General features: G+C 35.7%; 1 protein-coding gene across 2 annotated transcripts in view; it reads left to right on the top strand.

The window, feature by feature from the left end:
• The window catches only part of PDE3B (phosphodiesterase 3B), a 170,208-nt gene that overhangs the window by 91,012 nt on the left and 58,333 nt on the right, over positions 1-20,863 (top strand). Inside the window, exons 2-4 of one of the 2 annotated variants that reach the window (XM_057750047.1) lie at positions 7,975-8,025; positions 17,507-17,755; positions 20,636-20,778. In XM_057750047.1, the coding sequence (XP_057606030.1) occupies positions 7,975-8,025; positions 17,507-17,755; positions 20,636-20,778 (443 nt within the window). Of the gene's footprint in view, positions 1-7,974; positions 8,026-17,506; positions 17,756-20,632; positions 20,779-20,863 lie in introns of both variants that reach the window. The other variant, XM_057750045.1, reaches the window with a different exon arrangement.

The raw sequence follows: 20,863 nt of genomic DNA, 5'->3' as shown, positions 1-20,863 counted from the left end.
CTCAGGTAGGCACAGAGGATTGGATCTAACACATTTAATGGAAAAGTCAGCCATTGACTAGCACTTGGGAAGTTCATCTGTAATAACAGAATGAAATGCAGGAAACATGAGATCAGGTATTATTGGAAGGTAATTTGATGATTTGATGATCCGTTTTTATTTATTGTTTTTGGAAAGAAAGGTCTCATTAAAAGCTTAAATAATTATCCTTTCAGCATGTGGTAGAACGAGAATAAAATTGGAGGGAGATAAATCTGAGTTCAAATTCTAGCTCTGTGATTTACTAGCTGACACCTGATAGAACTTGGTTTACAATGTCCCTGTATTATTTAGGAGCGCAAGAAGAAACAGCGTTCACTCCAAGGTGGTTCAAATAAAAAGATTTTAATGAAGAACCTGCTTCGAGAGAATGAGCAGGGTTAAGAGGATGGACAAGGGACAGTTAGGCAACTGGAGACTAGTAACTATGGAAAGGTGTTACCTCACCTGAGGATGATGGAACAAGGGTAGAAATGGTGTTTTCAGGGTCACAAGACCATCTGGTTAAGAGCCGTAGTCATGGAGGCAGCAGAGAAGAAATAATCGTCTCTCTCATCCCAGACTCCAGTTTCCTGCTGTCATCTCCCATCCTAAGTGGAAACCAGCTGCATGGGAACTCAGGAGATGCAGAGTGTAGGGAGGCTCCCCGGGGTGGAGTGGAGGGCAAAGAAGGGATCAGGGAGGCAAATGCAGAATAATTAATATAATCACTAAGCCTCAACTTTGCCATATATAAATGAGGTTATTTGCAAAATTGTTGTGATTTTACATTGCTGCCAAGCACCTGCCATATTGCTAGCACATAGTAGTGTTGATAATAACAGTAGTAAATGATAATAATTATAAGCTAGTGTAGGATAATGATTAAGAATCCTTAAAGCTTTGAAATGAGGCAGATCTGAATTTAATTTCTGTCTCTGCCACTTACTAGTCATGTGACTCTGGGCAGGTTACTTCACCTTTTTAGTCTCTGTTGTGTCATGTGTAAAATGGGGAAGTAAGGCTTACCACAAAGAATTCTAGTAAAGATTAAAGAAGACATTATGTATTAGGCATCTAACATAGTGCTAGTGCATAACTTGCAGTCTAAGTCACCATGGCTGTAATCATATATTTTGATTGATTAGTAAGAATAGTAAATGAGATTAGTTTCCAAGTAATACTAATCTCCACCCCTGCCCACCCCCCCCCCACCTTTTTTTCCCCTGCTTATCAGTTTTTCTGATTGGGGCCCTTATTTGTTATGCAGGGGTCAAGGTTACTATCTTTGCACTTTAGACTATTAGAAAGTACAGTTTTAGTTTAGCTTTTTGGCTGTCCATTTATTTTATGTTTTTGGTTTATGTTCAATAAACTCAGAGATAAATGGGCCTGAGTTTGGAAGGCATAGAAATAGAAAAAGTTGGAAATACTGAAATTCAGTCAATTTCATTAGCCTAGATTTATACATGAAGCTCAAGTAAAAATGTCAAAAAGAAATATGAGAATAGAGGTTGTTGTAACAGTTAATTCACAGCTGTACCATAATAGATAATCTTTCAAATTTTACATAAATATCACAGTTCTGTAAGCTTGACTTGAGGACACATATATGTTTTTCTTTTTGGCTACATAGGGAACAATGAAGTAAAACCTCATTGACGTAATTGAACCTGATAACATCTCCTGGTTGTGCTGCTGATGTTTCACTGTGGTATTGGTGGTTTCGAAGAGCTCTGTAAAGCATGTTGGACTTATAAACATATTCAAACAGAAACTTTTATCAGGATTCAACGTAACCACAAAGAAAAGCTGAATTTATACAAAGGCACAGTCTTGGGTTTACTTTATCAAATCAACTAAAAGAATTTTTGTAATAATATGTACCTCATGTTACTTAACTTATGAGAAAATGCTGTTTTAAAAATTATTTTTTGAACAGATAATTACAGTGTGTGAAAATATGTACTAATTTCTTTTTTTTTTATTTTTTTATTTTTTTTTATTTTTTTGGGGGTACACCAGGTTCTATCATCTGTTTTTATACACATATCCCCGTATTCCCGCCCTTCCTTGACTCCCCTCCCTCGAGTCCCCCCCATGTACTAATTTCTGATACTGCATTATATTTGAGTTTAGATGGAAACAGACAAATGTAATATTGAAAGCTTCTAAAAACAGCAATTAAAATTTCATGCTTTCGTTAAGTGATGTCTTATAATAGAACCATGTTTTGAGAACATACCATAGCCACTAAAACTTTTTTTTACTGATTCAAAAATTAGCAATATTTGAATCATTTATTTATTCTTATATTTAAATTATTTATAGGATCCATTCTGGTATTGAGATTGAAGTTTAGATGCCTAAAGTTTTGCTGACTTGGGAACAATTTCTATACAGAGCATATACTGTCTGCTTGGAAGTAAAATTTTAAAAGAGCTACGTATTATATAGGAGGAATATCCATGCACCATCCACTGTGATTCAGTATGTGTGGCAGGCACCTACCAATATTAGAGAAATGTATAAAAATGATTCATAATTTTTAAAACCTAAAAATATACACTTCATCAGTGACCATTGTTTGCAATACTAAAGGTGTTTCTGTTTCAGCTCGCTGATGAGTAAATAGGTTATGTGTTGTAGATTCAACACATGTATCCAACCACATTCTTTTCTCTTCTCTATTTCTCTTAAATTGGAAAAATTCAAGCAAAATTATAACTTAGAGTGGAAAGCAGCAAGTGGTTTTTTTGGTTGTTTCTGAATACTCAAATTCAGCATGGACCCTCAAATCATAAAGCGCTTTCTCACTGAAGGTTATTTTCGAGGCTGTGTCAGTTCCTAAGTTAATGGGCATTGTCATGCTGAAACTTGAGAAATAGAAGTTCTTTGCATTTTATTGAAGAAAATACTTCTATTTGGTATTTATAGTTTTTATTTGCACTCCATTTTCCCACAGCACACTGAAAAGATATACTTTCTGTGGCCAAAAATTAAGTGCATTTACACTTACGCTATTTCTTCAACACTGAATCGTGGCCAGCATGCGTGTTTTGATCACCAGCTGTTTTCTGTGAATAAAGCAGTGGTAGATCTGCAGTTCAGAGGTGTTCTCATTGTTTAGTGAGGCTCTTCCTTGCTGTATGGATAGCTGATTCTCTCAGAACTGATTGCAGCGCATGTTTTCAAGTCTCTGTTATAGTTTACAAAATAATCATTAAATAGGGTAAAAAATCATATTTGGTAGTATGGGTTTTCCAGTGATCAACATATTAAAAAAGTTGTCTGCCATCTTTTGTTGTGTGTATTGCACATAAACCAAGAGCTGATTTGGATTCATCACATGAGTGCATTTACCCACCAGTAAAATAAAATATCTGCTGTGTACAAATATGAGAGTAATTACTCTTTTACCTTATATGCCTTTTCAGTTCTGTGATGTCCCAAGGTGTCACATAGTAAATACATTTTGGAAATTTTTTGGTCTGTTCTCTCTTCCAGCATAATGTTTACCATTTGTGGGGCTAGTTTTACAAATCTCTCGGCAATAGTTTTTCTTTTTCAAATGCTTTTCCTATGAAGAGCACAGAATCTGATTGGTGCCTCTAGGTTTTGTCATTTCTGTTTTAGGAACAGAAATCTTCACTTTCATATAAGAAAGCATTATGTGACTGTTCTAGAAAAATTCTACTTGTTTACCAAAAAGGCTTCATGTTTTGTTTGAATGTCATAAAAGTTTCAAAGTAGACAACATGCAGAAGAATGTAGGGTGAATGAATTGAGTCTTTAAAAAAATATCCAATTTGTAGATAGTCACTGTCATATGACAGTAATATTTTTGTTTTTATGGGTTTGTGTGGTATTATCACACCCACAGATTTGTAGTCAGTTTGCATTAGAGTCTTCTTGATTTAGGCTTAGCATTTATTCTGAGTTATTTATGTTACTGTTCTTATTAGTACTCTAAGCTTTAGGAAACCAATTTTGAGCCTTTTTTTCTTTTGATTGGAGACATAACAATGCAAAGAATGCAAATTCAACAGATATAAACAATAATATCCAAATGACATGAAAATACTTCAGCTAAGATGATTTGTAGTCATACAGAATAATGCAGGCCTTAGGGCACCTGCACCACTTTTCAAAATAAAATGGTTGGGAATTCCCTGGTGGTCCAGTGGTTAGGACTCTGAGCTTTCCACTGCAGGGAGCATGGGTCTGATCCCTGGTTGGGGAACTAAGATCCCACAAGCTGCTCGGCCAAAAAAATAATAAATAAATAATATGATGGTTAAGATGGTGATGATATTTCTGTGGAAATCAGAATTTATCTTGCAGCTCACAATTTTGAAATACATGTAAACTAAATTGGTTCTTTTCTCCTCCCCCCTAAATATTCCAGACCCTTAGAATTTGATTAATTTGACCCCAGATTTGATTAATGGCTAATACTCTATTACTGTTTCTTAGTTTAAATTTTTATCTAAGTGCTAATATTATAGAGGTATTGAGCACTCATTTCGTTAAGGATTTTGCTCCTTTGGAAATCCCTTACTCTATCCTTTATCATTAGTTCTGCTGTCCTGGGTTATTCCTATCAGGTAGAAACAAGCTCTATAACCTACCATTTTTAATAAAAGTATTATCCTCACATTCTTTTCTGTCTATTGCTCCATTTCATTCTTGCCATGAATCTCACAATTCCTCAAGAGTCTTCACCAGTTCAGACACTAAGGATAAAAAACACCATTGACTCGCCAGTAACTTTGAACATTACCAGTAACTTTGAAATTCCCTGTATGCCACTCCCAGCCCCAGTTTTTCTCTCTTCTCCCTTAGAGATGATAACCGTCCTGAATTTCTTTATAGTTTCCTGTATATTTATATTTCTAAAAAGTATATTTCAATGTATATTTTATTTTACGTCATATGTAATTATACTGTATGTATCCTCCTGTGACTTTTCTCACTCAACATTGTGTTTTTAAGATTCATTCATATAGGATATAGCTATCCTTCATGCATTTTCACTGTTGTATTCCACTGCATGAATGTACCAAAATTTCCCCATTTTGTTATTGATGGACACTTGGGTCGTATTTAGTTTTCTTGCTGCTCCAAACAGTGCAGCTCTGTGTATCCATGTTCTTGCCTCCTGGCATCAAACTATATAGCAAAGGATCAAGCTTTGGGGGTTTTGCCCCAGTCTGCTGTGGACTTATGCTTTTGTAAAATACACTGAAATCACCTCAACAATATCAAATTGATAAAAAAATTTCTAAACATTTACTTTTCATTTCTGTACTTTCTCATTGTGGACCACACCTTGAATAACACTGCTCTAAGCTATACCTAGCTGCAGCTGTATGATTCCTGGATTAAACATCTTCTACTACTTATGCAGAAAATTTTGTTTTCTCAAAATCACTAATGTTCTAGTTGTCCAATTTACACAGAAGGCAGTCTACTAGAAATTTGTGGCTTCCACTGTATCTGTTTTCAGTTCCTAATATACAGGGGATTTCAGACTAAGACCTGCTGCATTTTGGCAAATGTATTTTTGATCTCAGAGAAAGTGACTGCAAATTAAGATTGAGCTACTGCTTAAGAGTTTATTCAAAGCCAGAATAGCAGGTGGGAGGCAAGGAAGACTCAATGTTAAGAAACCCTTCTATTGAAAGTGTGCTGGAGTTAGCAAGAAATCAACTTCTACTCAGACTAATGACTAGGAAGAATGAGGTGTAGGTATGCCACCATGTGATGGTATCCTTATAGAAGAAATGTGGAGGTATAGATTGGTTGATAGTATATTAGGCAAGTTTGTAGACTCAGACACAAATCTCAAATCTCATAGGTAATCTTTAGTGACCCATCATGTGGTTCTGTCGTCACTTCTGTTCATTCTGTACTTTTTTTAAGTGAACTTAAGGAAACATCAGATTTACATATGTCATGATGATGGGAAGAATGGTGATTAGGCTAGTCGACATTCCACTCTCCAAAGAAACTTGGACAGACTGAAATCAGGACTGAAGTACAGTATTGCAGTTGGGACTAAAAAGCCAATTGTGTAAGAATATCATGCAGAAAGTGGAGTGTGTATATCAAGTGTAAAAGAAACTTAGGTATTTTAGGTTATTTTAATCTTAATGTGAATGTTCTTAGGAAGTTATTAATGTCTTAAACTGCATTAATTAATGCCTCTAGAATCTAGAATGTATGCCAGTTAAATCACAACCTGAAATAATTATATGAGGACCACAAAATACTGTGTAAATTTGATGAATCTACTAATATATATCATGTACTTTGCAGTAGCTGTACTGAGCCATTTTGCAGGTAGTGGTCAATGAATTTTGTAAGTGGTTGTAGTATGTCTGGATTTTCTTGGGGAAAAAATAGGTTTTTCTTCACTGGCAGGAGATGACTTTCTGCAAAGATGGTGATAGTGACAACTGAAGATTTTTAAAAGGGGCCAGGGACTTCCCTGGTGGCGCACTGGTTAAGAATCCACCTGCCAATGCATGGGACACGAGTTTGAGCCCTGGTCTGGGAAGATCCCACATGCCGCGGAGCAACTAAGCCTATGTGCCACAACTACTGAGCCCACACACTGCAACTACTGAAGCCCACATGCTCTAGGGCTCGCATGTCTAGAGCCCGTGCTCCACAGTAAGAGATGCCTGCGCATTGCAACAAAGTGGCCCCCACTCACCACAACTAGAGAAAGCCCGTGCACAGCAACAGAGACCCACTACAGCCTAAATAAATAAATACAAAAATAAATACATAAATAAATACATAAAAAGGGGTCAGCAAGCTATAGCTTACTGACCAAATCCTGCCAGCAACCTGTTTTGGGATGGCCATTGAGCTAAGGATGTTTTTTGTTTGTTTTGTTTTGTTTTGCATGTTAAAGGGTTGTAAAACAAAAACAAAGAATATGCCATGGAGACCTTATGTGACTTGTGAAGCTTAAAATATTTACTAGTTGTGCCTTCACAGAAAAAAAATCTGCCAGCTCCTAATGAAATATTGGACCAATGAGAGAGTAGATAACATTTTAAAATCTTTTGCAGTCAGGATCCTTACGACCCAAATATTTCAGTACATAGAAATTACGTGATTGTATTACAAATTAACTGGGCTTATGTTCAACACTAGGGTTCAAAGCTATGTAGAAAATCACAGTTATAATCACAGTTATATTTAGGCAAAAAGAGGAGACCTATTTATTAAGTAAACTTAAAAGAAATTTAGGATTAATGGTAGGTAGCCATTATAGCTTGCCAAATTTAAGCTAATTTTATCTCCTTGAGCACTGACTTAGATGGGGAAGTAGCCACACAGCCTGCTAGGAAGAGAAGGGCATGAAAAAACTAGTCTGGTACTAAGAAGTTACCACTGATAATCTATAAAGGAAGACAAATAGAAAAACGAATCTGTGAATCAAAAGAGCTGTGTGTAGCTTTTTATAAATCCATTCCTTTATGCGTAATATAAACCACGGGCAGGCTTTTTAAAGTGATTTGACAGAAGTGCCTTATTGGTAAGGAAATAGCACCACCTACTGACACTGGTTTAAAATGACAAATCATGAGCCTTTGGAGAGGGTGGGGAGGGGAAGAGCAGTTGTCATTTTTCTTATATTTTTAGTGAATGGATGTGAGTCTGGATTTCTATTTTCAGTTCTGTGGGAATAGATATTTTGAAGGTTGATACAGCTTAGTTTAGTGACTTTATTTGGACTCTTTTGATTTCTCAATCATGGATTGTGTAATTAATAAAATATTCCATCTAGAGGTAATTTTTATTCTCACCTTCCCAATTCCTCTCCCAAACTTTAAGCTATTTTAGGTATCTGTAATTGAAGATGCTCCATGTTGTCTTTACATATATTTATTTATTTCTGGTTTGTAACTAAGTGAATTCTTTTTTCCTTTTTTTCAGATGATTCTTTGGGATTGGGACTTAAAGCAGTGGTATAAACCTCACTATCAGGTAAATATAAGTGATATCACTAATAATATCTGTAATCAAATTTTGACGTATAAGTTAAAGTTACACTCAGAAGATTTCTTTGCCATAAGATTTTTCTTTAGCTGAACTAAAATAACCAGAACTTCATTTAGGTAAATTTTTTTCTAATATATTTTAATTGTAAGGGAAAAGAAAATGCGAAGAAACCAAACTTTATTTATATAATCTGGGTTCACCTATATTAACTATGAGGCTTCTTTCCCCCAGTTCACTCTACCCAGAGTTTTTGGTAAATGTATAGAAAATTGCACAGCTCCATGAATTTTCAAAAATTGAATGTCCCATGTAACGAGCACCCATAACAAGACACGGAGCATTACCAGCAGCCCACAAGCCTCACCTGTGTGCTGCTCTAGTCATGACCTATGTTTCCAAAGAAAATCCCTATCCAGACTTCTAGCAGTTAGTTTTGTTTACTTATGAACTTTATGTATATATATGGAATCATACAAAATGTACTTTTTAAAGATTTTCTGATCACTTTATGTTGGTATTAGTAGAATTGAAAATAGAAGTATAGGAGAAAAAAAGGAAAATCACTCAAATGTCAAGGAATAACTAGGTTAACTTTGTTAACTTTTGATATCTTTATAGATCTTTTGTTAGTTTTCCATTGTATTAAAACATATAGTTTACATAATTCTACTCTACAAAAAATATAATATTATTTCATATGCTGTTTTGAAACCTGTTTTTCACACTAATAAACATTAATATCAAATCTTTGTTGTTTGTGTTTACAGAAACATTACCTCTATTCATCACATTTATTTAGTTGTCCCAACATAAAACTTTGAAAAATGAACATCCTTTTTTGAATGGTTGATTCTTATTTTTAAACTATAAATGAGAGCCATAACAGCCCATTAAGAATAAATATTCTCTGATGTAACTGCTACAGTCAGATGAAGTGAGGAAGGCCACATCTGACCTAAAAGGGGCTGGGGTTCCTTGACCTAAATAGTGGCCTTTTTCATCAGTCATATCCACCAAGATCCTTAGTTTCCAAATAAAAGAGTGTCGAAATTATTGGTAAAATCTCAAGCTAAGCAAGCAGTAATGGTTGAGAGCATGGGCTTGTAGTCACACAGACTTTTATTTCTTTTATTTCTCTCTTCTCCTACTCCCCTTTCTCTCCCTAATTATCCGTTTTTGAAAAATTGAAGTATAGGGAATTCCCTGGTGCGGTCCAGTGGTTAGGACTTGATGCTTTCACTGCTATGGGCCCGGGTTTGATCCCCGGTCAGGGAACTAGGATCCTATAACACTCATATATAAAAGAAGTGCACAAGTTGTAACTGTACAACTTGAATTTTCTCAGAGTGAATACATACATGTGACCATTTTTCAGAAGAAGAATTCAGCACCTCCAAAACCCCCCTGTGCTCCCTGCGAGGTCATCCACTTCTCCCAAGCATTGTTTCAATCCTGATTTCTGTCATCACAACTTAGTTTTTCTTGTCTTTTTCTGAATTGTATTTTAAATGGCATCATTCACATGCATTTTGTTTTGCTTCTTTCAAAATTTATCTGTGAGATTAATTCATGTTATTACGCATAGTAGTAATTCATCCATTCTCACTCTATTTAGTGTTGCATTGAATGAGCATACAATTAATTCATCCATTCTATAGTACCTTGACATTTGTTTTATTTTTCAGGTTTTTTGTCTATTGCAAGTTATGCTGCTGAAACATTCTTGAAGTCTTTTGTTGCGTATATGCATTAGAGTGCATTGCTGGGTCATAGGGTATGCATGTGTATGTTCTGTTTTAGTAGGAAGCATCGGATAATTTTCCAAAGAGGTCGTGTCACTTTCAGCCAACCATCAGCAGTATGTGGATGCTTCAGTTGCTCCACACCTTTGCCAACACTTGGTAGTGTCTGTTTTAAATCATTCTGGTAGCTGTTGAAGAGTATCTCATTGTGGTTTTAGTATTTGCATTTTATTGATGACACATCAAGTTGAGAATTTTTTCATGTCAATTTGCTACTCAGATCTTTTCCCCATTTTTTCCACTGATTATCTACCTTTTACTTAGTGATCAGTAGGAGTTCTTTATGTATTTTGGACACGAATATACATATTCATAAAAAAAATCTTTCTCTCTGTCTGCAGCTTATCATGGTGTCTTATCGAAAATACTCTATCAGTCCTTTCCTTTTATGCCAACTTACTGATCTTTTCCTTACTGTCAGTGATTTTTGTGTGTGTGTCCTATTTAAGAACACTTTGTCTACCTCCTGGGTTGTGTCTACCCTCTTCTGCTACCTCCTAGCAGTTTTATTGTTTTACTTCCCATCTTTAGATCTAGAATTGGTCTCTCTGTATTGTGTGATTTATAGATCAAGACACCTTTTTTCCCATATCGTTATCCAATTGACCAAGTTCCAGTTGTTGAAAAAAATACACATTCTTTCTTCTTTGCACTGTATTATAACCTTTGTCATATATCAAGGTTTCAGGACTTTCTCTTCTGGTCTGTTTGTCAATTTTTCTCTCCTGAAACACTGATATCACACTCATTACTTTAATTTCTGTAAGTTTATAATGTCTTGACATCTGATAGTATAAGTTCTCCAGGTTTGTTCTTCAAAGTTATCTTGGCTGTTCTTTAATAAACTTGATAATTTCCATACACAAAAAATACTTTTAGGATTTTGATTGAGATTATATTGACTCTATAAATTAGTATGAGGAGAACTTACATCTTTATGATACTGAGGCTTTCAGTCCATGAAAATGAAATATCCCTTCACATATCTGAGTCATCTTTATCTTAATAATGTTTTCAGTGCCGGGGTCATGCATATTTTGTTAGATTTATTCCTAGATATTTAATTTTTAAAATTGCAAAACATAAAAGATATCAATTTTTAGAAATTCCATGGTTTTAATAGTTTGTGCTGCCTCATAGAAGTTCAGTTGATTTTTATGTATTGATCCTTGTATCCCATGTCCTTGCTAAATTATTAATTCTAATAGTTTGTCTGAGGATCCTTTTAGAGTCTTCAGGGATATAATGTCATCAATGAAAAAGGACAGGTTTATTAATTTATTTCCAATCCTATGCCATTCTTCTTGCATAACTGCAGTTTAGGATCTCTGATGCAGTGTTGAATAGAAGTGGTACTAGTAGGCAGCCTTGTCCTGTTCAGGAACTCAGGGAGAAAATATTCAACATGTTCACCACTAATGATTTCTAATAGATAGCCTTTATCAGATTAAGGAAGTTCTATTCTATCCCAGTTTACTGAAAACTTTTTAAGTCATGAATGGGTGTAGAATTTTATCAGGTGCTTTTTCCGCACCTATTGAGATGATCCCTGGCTTTTCCCCCCATTTATTCTATTAATGTGGTAAATTATTTTATTTTTATGCCTGTGTCGAACCATCCCTGGATTCCCAGAATAAAGCAAATATGATCAAGAAATATTTTCTTTTTAAAAATATTTACATCACTAGATTTTATTAATACTTTGAATCCATGTTTACATGAGAGAATTTGCCTATAATTCTTGATTTTCATCATGTTTTTGGCATAACACTTATACTGGCCTCATAAAATAAGGTGGAAAATTACCTTTTTTTCTATTATCTAGAAAAGTCTGGTAAGATGGGTTTCATTTCTTCCTTTGGAAGAATACTCTGGTGAAGCTATCTCAGTTTGGAGCTTTTCTTATGGACACATTTTAAATTATTAAGTTTCTTTAATAGTTTTAGGACTATTCAGGTTTTCTATCTCTTCTTATAACAGTTTAGTTAGTGGTGTTTTTCTCGGAACTCCTTTTGTTTTGTTCCCTCCAGCACTGAGACTGCCGAAAGCTATATTTTATTTTCAAAACAGAAATCTTTTTGAGGATTTCTGCTTGGTTTCTCTATCTCTTGGCCACTGTTTACACACTGGCAAATATCTCCAGGGGAAGAGCAGCTCTGAATTCAAGCTTGTGTCTTTGTTCTTTCCTTCACTCTGGGATCTTGCTTGGCATTTAAAGCTTTCACTGTCTTTATAACCCTAAATTCCAATTTTGATCTCCCAGCCCCTTGAGACTATACAAAACTCTATGCTGTTTCCTAGCCTCTTAACTGCTCTGCTTCTCATCCGCTCTGCCCCATGTCAGCTATGAATCAGCAGCAAATTCTGTGATGGGAAAAAGTAACACAGAATATTGGGTTCATTTCAATGTTTTGTCTTACCTCTAGGTTCTTGTTTTTTCAAGCCATGACTGCTTGAGTGTGTTCTGATGCCATGAAGTGGATGCTATTTCTATTTTATTTTGGCTTTTCTAAACCAGTAGTTGTAGGCAGAAGAGTTGGTGTGATACAAACTAGTCCCTCCCAGCTGAAAAATTAGGCAAGCCTCTTAAGGCACTCTGAACCTATTTCCTCATCTACAGATTGTGAAGAATACCAGTTTCCTCAGAGGGCTGATTAAAATAATAATATGTGGCTTCCCTGGTGGCGCAGTGGTCCGGAATCCACCTGCCAATGCAGGGGACACGGGTTCGATCCCTGGTCCAGGAAGATCCCACATGCCGCGGAGCAACTAAGCCTGTGTGCCACAACTAGTGAGCCTGCACTATAGGGCCTGTGAGCTACAACTGTTGAGCCCACGTGCCGCAACTACTGAAGCCCACGCACCTAGAGCCTGTGCTCTGCAACAAGAGAATCCACCACAAAAAGAAGCCCGAGCACTGCAATGAAGAGTAGCCCCCCCCTTCAACTACAGAAAGCCTGTGCACAGCAAAGACCCAATGCAGCCAATAAATATATAAATAATAATAATAATATGTGCCTGGTACATAGTAGCACACAAAAATAGAAGCTGATATTATATTAATTTCAATAATAATAAATACGAAGCATCTCTGAAATTATAGTATAAGGTATTATTGCTGAGAAACACCTGGCCTCTGTTCACCAATGCCAAATAGAAATACAGAGACAGAGCTTTGAAGGAGTAGAAAGGAATAGCTTTATGACTTTGCCAGGCAAAGGGGGAACACAGTGGCTAGCGCCTCAAGAACGGTGCCCCCCTCTCTGGGGACTAGGGAGAGGTCTTATAGTCGGGGCTGGTGGTCAGGGGTACATGATAAGGATCAAGGCAGGAAGTCTTGCATTCTTCTGATGGGTGGGTGGTGAGGTGAGGAGGAGTCAGCATCATCAGCCTTCAGGTCCAGCTGGTCTGGGGTCTCCATGCTTGTGGGCAGCGCACCATCCTTAATCATTAACTTCTCCCACCTGGAGGGGGTTTCAACGTCTACAAAATAGCTCAAAGGTATTGTTGTGTGTATTGTTGATGGGGAAACAGGACCCTGCCCCAAGGCTGCTCTTGCCTGTGTCTCCCTGGTCTCGTGCATCCCCTCCCTTCCCTAATGAACAACTGCTTGAATCTGCCCACTGGAGCTCAGGGAAGGTCATGGAGGCTGAATGAAGGCTGTTTTTCTATCATCAAAGAAGTAGGGAACACAGAAAGGCTTTGTGCCCAGGAACCCCACAGGGCCCTGCTCTGTTTCAATATGAGTTAGCAAATTTTTTCCTATAAAGGGCCATATAGCAAATATTTTAGCATTTGCAGGGACATACAGCCACCTACTCCTCCCCCTCCTCCACTCCCACAATAACTGTTAAAATGTAGTGTTCTTGGCTCTGTGTACAAAAACAAGAGTTTGCCAAATATAAGCCAACGGGAACTAAGAATTTAAGTTAAACTTTTAAAATTATAGCAAATAATTTGAATATTCAGTTCAATCTGACATAAGTCAGATGATGCCAGTCTCTTGCTCACGATGCTCCTATATCTCACCAAAAATAAAAGCTAAAGCCCTAATCATGGACTTAAAAGACCCTATAGAATATGGTCCTTTCCTTTACTTCCTTTTACTTCTCTGACCTCATCTTCTACTGCTTTCTCCTTCATTTACTCTGTTTCAGCTACACTGGCCTCCTTGTTATTTCTCAGACAAGCCAGGCAGGCTTTTGCCTCTGCGCCTTTGCATGCCCTAGTCCCTGGCCTGGAATGCTCTTTTCTCACACTTTTGTCAGGTCTTAACATCATAATGCCCTGCATCACTTTCTTTTCTCCTTTTCTTGCTTTAATTCTCTTTGACCTCCTCAAAATCCATGACTTTCCACTGTCCATATCCCTTAGCCTGGAATCTGATGTTCCCAAATATTGGTTCCAACATGCCTCTCTAACCTTATTTTCTACTGCTTTTTTTTTTTTTTAAATATATAGCCTATACTTAAAAAATTTTATGTTCCCTGTACATAGCTATTTTACCATTTTAGTACCTTAACGTATGCTCTCTCCTTCTTGAAGGAGTTCCCCCAAATACATTTTGTTTAGTTTTATTGTTAAAAATTCTTTTCTGCTAATTTTTGAGTAAAATCATACCAAGTGAATAGCTCAGCTCAAATGCTACCTTTTCCATGATGTTTCTGTTAATCAGAATTCAGATTAAAGTTATCTATATATCCTTTGAACTCTGGTACCATTTTATTTGTATTTTTATCTCACCACTTTCCATAATAATAATATTTATTGCTCTTTACCTGTATATACCATACATTGCTTTATGTGTTTTGCATGTATCATCAGTTTTAATTCTCCTTGCTCCTCTCTGCTAAGTACCAGTATAAACTCTGGAAATAATGCAAGAGGCGAACAAAGGAGAACTCTGAAACATGCAAAGAGGAGGAATTAGGGACTCCAGTAACAGGAACAACATAGTGTGACAGGGTGTCTTACAACCGTCACCCAACAGCAAACGGTAATGCAGACTCTCATCCTAGCCACAGAATGCGATGCAGGTAGGCTCTTCCTTTCCTCAAAATTGAATGAGTCTTGCCACCACCACCAAAGGGGAGTTGATCAAGAACTCCATTGACATTAAGTGACCAGGGAAGTATGCTCATTCCCTACTAGGCATGAGACTCCCCTTCCCCAGTGAGACAGAGGGTGGCCAGGTCTCCACAACACATGTGCCTAGCCCAGAAAGTGCTTTTTGTCCTTGTGGCCTAGAGACTCCCTTCCTCGACCTAGAGGCACCAGATAGCCCAACCTGAGGAAGCTCCCCACCACCTCTCACCCCTAGCACCAGCAGGGACCAGTGGAAATCTTAGTGGCACCAGAGGAAAATCAAGCAGACTGAAATACTACTGTGAATATCCTGAAAATTAAATTTTCTTTAGAACTACACTCTGAAAAAGTAGACTAGGACTTAGTGCTAAATCTAAAGAGGAAGACGACCTCTTAATATAAAAGATTTAAATAGGACCCAGAGTCTTCTAATGTAATTACCAAAATGTTGATAAAATTTTGAAAATCACCTGTCATACCAAGAACCAGGAGAATCACAAGTTAAATGAGAAAAGACAATCAATGATTAACACCAAGATCAATTGGGTTTGAAATTGTCTGACAGGAAATTTTAAAGTGGCAATCATAGAAATGTCCTAACAAGCAATTACAAATTCTCCTGAAACAAACAAAATAGAAAATCTTATCAAAATAATAGAAGTTACCCCCAAAAAAGGGAAGTTATAGAACTACAACATGCAATAATGGAAATAAACTTGCTAAATTATCTCAATAGAGTGGTGGTGACAGAGCATAGAACCTGTGAGCTTGAGGATAGATCAATAGAATTTACCCCATTTGAACAACATTGAGAAAATAAATGGAAACAAAATAAACAGAGCCTTAAGGGCCTAGGGGACAATAACAAAAGATCCAACGTTCATATCGTCACAGTGTCTGAGAAGGAGAGAGTGTTTGAAAAAGTATTTGAAGAAATAATGGCTAAAAACTTCCCAAATTTTGCAAAAGATGTAATTCAAGAAGCTGAGTGAATCCCAAATAGGATCAGCACCCCCCTCCCCCCCGCAAGATATGTCAGTTAAACTTTTGAAAACTAAAAGCAAAGAAAATATCTTGAAAGCAGCAAGAGGGAAATGACACACTGTCTATAAGGGAACACCAACTCAGATGACCGCTGATTTCCTATTTGGGTGTGGGGAAACAGGTACTGTTATATATATACAATTGGTGGAAGTATATGTTTGACCAACATATGCAAGAGTAGTTTTATAGTGATTTTAACATGTTTATTTGCTTTGGTTCAGTAGTTCAAGTTATGGGAAGCTATCTGTCAGAAGTATGCTTAATTATCTACAATGACACATAGAGAGGTGTTTGCTTATAAAGACTAGATATAGCTGGGCTATGGCCCAATAATGGGAAATGTTTTAAAATAAAAACTAGTACAAAATAATACTTCACAAGGAAGAAAAAAAAAAAGAATTCCACAAAGAGCAAAGACAGTATTGAACTAATTGTTGGTCTAACTTTCATAACGTTTCTCAATTTCAAAATGTGTTGAGGATAATAAACAGGGACCTCAGTAAATACTCTGAATAATCATGATCACACCCAAATGTAAATTCAAGGCAGAATAAAAACAAACAGAAGCAACATTCAATTCACTGTTCTGATTATCAGTGCACTTATTTCTGTGGGTAATTGAGTCGAACATAATATACATGTATTTTTCAAAAAGTAAAAATCATATCATATGTATTCATCAATGAAATATGTTTTAAATTAAAAATGCATTTCCTATGCATTTTTAAGGGCCCAGCATCATGTTATTCCTTCCATATTAACCATCCAGTTTAGTGTTATTACTGTCTCTTTTGAACTCTGACACCAGTCTTTCTCCATTTTAATCTCATCATTTTCTATAATATTGACAGCAGTAGTTTTATTTACTGCATTTTAAATAGATGTACTATACATCACTTTATGTGCTTTACATGGACTATCAGATTTAAGTCTCACATCAGCCCTTAATGAGGTAGTTGTTACCCCATTTTACAGTGAAGAAACTAAAAAGTTCAGATATTGAATAACTTGCTCCAAGTCACGCAGTTAGGGCTAAAGTCTAGATCTTCAACTCAGATGTCTTGCAACAAGGCCTTGTCACTATGCTAGACCGTCTCTTAAGCGAGGAGTAAATGAAAGAATTGCTGTATATGTTTAAAAGAAATTTTGACATAGAGGAAAGACAATCATTAATAAATTAATAAAATGCCCAAATTATGGATTGTGAAAGAAACATAAATTTGGTTCCATACTAGTTATAAAATAAGTCACTAATGAATACCATTAAATATGAGATACGGTAATGAAAAATGTAGAAAAAAATTGAAGTTCACAATAGCTGTTATATCAGCATCAAAAATTTTAAGGTTAGAATCATACCACTTGTTATGTCATTTATGCCATGTCCAAATAAATGAAAATCAATATTTAATAGGATTCAATTACTTAGTTATTGTTAGATGGACTTTGATTTAAAGTACAGTTTTTCTTAAATGTTAAATTTTCTGTGTAACAAATGTATAATTTTATGTTTGTTTTTTTCCCCCTTTTTCTAGAATTCTGGAGGTGGAAGTGGAGTTGATCTTTCAGTGCTGAATGAGGCTCGCAATATGGTGTCAGATCTTCTGGTTGACCCAACCCTTCCCCCACAAGTCATTTCTTCCCTCCGGAGTATCAGTAGCTTGATGGGTGCTTTTTCAGGCTCCTGTCGGCCAAAGATTAATCCTCTCACACCATTTCCTGGGTTTTATCCCTGCTCTGAAGTAGAGGACCCAGCTGAGAAAGGAGATAGAAAACTTCACAAGGTCAAAATACAGTGATCAGTCAGCCCTATTTATCATGTTTAGTAATATTTTCGAATTAAAACTGCTCCTTTAAATCTTAGATAAAATAGAATTTCTTTTTAAAGGGCCAGCTTCTTTTACAGTACATTGAGTTGCTTGGGACTTTAGAGGTAGTTACAATCTCAGTTAATTCTAAGCAAGTATTCAGCTTTTATTCTAAATAATATTGCTGTAATTAGCAGTCATAACTTGATCGGTAACAACTATTTTTTATCGTTGTTTTTAAGAAGTAGAGAACAACAGACAGATTAACTTCAGGCTGTACAAAATACTAGTATTCAAATTGTGTCATTAATCTATTTTATTCTTTAGAAACCAGGAATTGTTCTTTTTGAACCAAGAAAAAAAACGATCATTATAATATTCATCTTATGAAATTACATAGCGTCATTTTAAGCTGATTTTCACATTTTTTGGAACTGCCTCTTGCTGCCTCCCCCTTTCCCACTGGTGATTACTAGAGCCCAATAGGCACTGATTTTTCCACCAGTAGATATGGGATTAATTTTTTTTTTAAATATCACTGATTCGAAATAGGATTTCCTTTAGAAAATAATAAATACTATTCTAAATAGGTATACATTATGCCTGTTCAGAGTGCATTTATTCTTTTATTTGACTATCAATACCTTCACCAGTAGCTAAGATCATAAAACTTTAAAAATAGAAATATTTTAGAGATTATTTTAACTACTTTATTCTACTGGTTAAAGAAACTAAGAGAAGATGAAATTCAAATCAGTTAATTTCGTTCACTGTAATCGTGTATATAGAAGTTAAATATAGTTTTTGGAGAGACTTCGATCATCAGTTAATTTTGTTAATTCTCAGCATTGTATAGAAGTGTTGAAAAGTTAAGCAAGCCTGATTAGGGCAAAACTTTGATAATTATTGATCACAAATCTGGATCATAGGTAGTTAGGTGATGCTTTTATTTTTAAAGTATATAGAGTAGCACCTGCATTACTCAAAATCCAGTGGTACTTAGTTATACGGCATTTTTATGAGAAAGAGGTTGATCACAAGCATCAAAAAGGGATAGCAATAAATCCATCAGTAAAATCACTAATATTCTTGAGTTGGTTTTCATTTGGTATGTTGCTCTTCCTTTGTATTTTCCATTGACACTGATGTTTATTTTATTTTATTTTTAAATTTTATTTATTTATTTATTTTTGGGGGGGTACACCAAGTTCAGTCATCTGTTTTTATACACATATCCCCGTATTTCCTCCCTCCCTCAACTCCCCCCCACGACACTGATGTTTAGAATACTAATTTTAAAAAATAATAATTCTTAAAATCTTAGTGATAAAAATCACATTGAGGGAGTTCCCTGGTGGCCTAGTGGTTACAGTTCCGGGCTTTTACTGCCATGGCCTGGGTTCAGTCCCTCTTCAGGGAACTGAAATTCCCTAAGTCACATGGTGAGGCCAAAAAGAAAAAAAATATTACATTGATATCAGTATTATGTTTGTTATTATGTTTACTATGTACCTTTTAGAAACATTTAAACAATAATGTTAGTTAAACAGGATGCCTGATTGTCTCATTTCCTGAACATTCTAGGTAATCAGGCTTATTTTGAGTACTAGAATTTACTGATAGGAATAAGTCATATAAGAACCAAGAAGTAATCCTATTTCTTTTTGTGTTCTTTAAAACTTATTAGAATTTCTTATCTAATTTATCTCTGCTTTGGAAAAGAATACTAAAAGCCTGATGTTACTTCAGAAAAGAGCAAGAGCAATTTTGAAAAAATAATAAGGAAAAGGGAGTTAGAACAGATAATTTAATGTAAATGTCTTATATGTGTGTTAAGAACTAAGAAAGATTATATGGACCTAAATTATAGTCAGAAAGGCTGTTGTATAAACAGATTTTTCAATGTAAATATAACTAATATTGAACCTATAAAAAATCAACATCCTTGGGAAAACTTAAATATGAGATATTTTTCTCTCTGAAATGGTTTCATGTCTGCTAACGGGAAATTCGTAAGAAGCAGAAACTGTTTAATGTCAGTTTCACTAAAACACCTATTCACAACGGTCAAAATGGAATATTCTGGTTAAGATTTGGATTAACCGAGAATGTTTTCAAAAATTAGGGTAAAATATTCTTAATGTGAAAGGTGTTCTGAATTTAATTTAGTCATTAATTCAAAAGGTAGCTCAATTCTGCAGTTTAACCTCTATGTTACAGTAGCATTGTACTGAAAATATGAAAAGTTTAAGAAATAGGGATCATCCCTGATCCTAAGCTTGCCTTCTAAAGTTGTTTTTCAGTGTAAATCTTTCATATCTACTTTTAAAATTGTCAGTTGCATATTTCTCATAAAACTAGGAATAAAATGTACAAAACAAAAAGAATTTGGTTAAACTGTAGGGAGTACAGAAATCATTTTTTAGTAACAGGCAGATAAATATTAGAATAGTACAGAATGTGATGTTTGGAGTAAAATTGACATTTTCAGAATAAAATGTTTTGTTTCGCATATACATGCTAAAAATGTACAGTTGATCCTTGAAGGACATGGGTTTGAACTGTGTGGGTCCACTTAGACGAGTATCTTTTTCAGTAGTGAATACTACAGTTCTGCACCATCTGCAGTTGGTTGAATCCACGGACGTGGAATCCCAGACATGGAGGAAGCACGCATAGGGAAGGGCCATTGGTATATTTATATGATACCCAGATATTCAACTGCATGGAGGATCAGTGCCCCTAACCCCCAAGTTGTTCAAGGATCAACTGTACTTTGCATTGATACTTTCATGTACCATTTTTTACGGCATGTTAAAGGATGACAATTTTAACCATTGTTAAATTATTCAGCAGGGGCTGAACAGTAGGAATAGTTTACCAACCCCACAGCTGAGGAGGAGCTCAGGAACCTCAGGTTCCTCATCTATTGACCAGACTTCTCCAAGGTGGGAACGCAATAATGGCAAAAGGCCTCACCACGAATTTGGCATTTTAAGGTAAAATCCCCAGAGCCTTTTCAAGAAACCTGAATCTAATACATCTTTGTTTCTGTGAATGAAGTTTGAAATAGTTCTAAAAGCA

This window comes from Hippopotamus amphibius, chromosome 9 (genome assembly GCF_030028045.1).
Source record: "Hippopotamus amphibius kiboko isolate mHipAmp2 chromosome 9, mHipAmp2.hap2, whole genome shotgun sequence".
Taxonomy (NCBI): domain Eukaryota; kingdom Metazoa; phylum Chordata; class Mammalia; order Artiodactyla; family Hippopotamidae; genus Hippopotamus; species Hippopotamus amphibius.
Note: the sequence above shows the minus strand (reverse complement) of the source record. Positions and strands in the feature narration are given on the sequence as shown.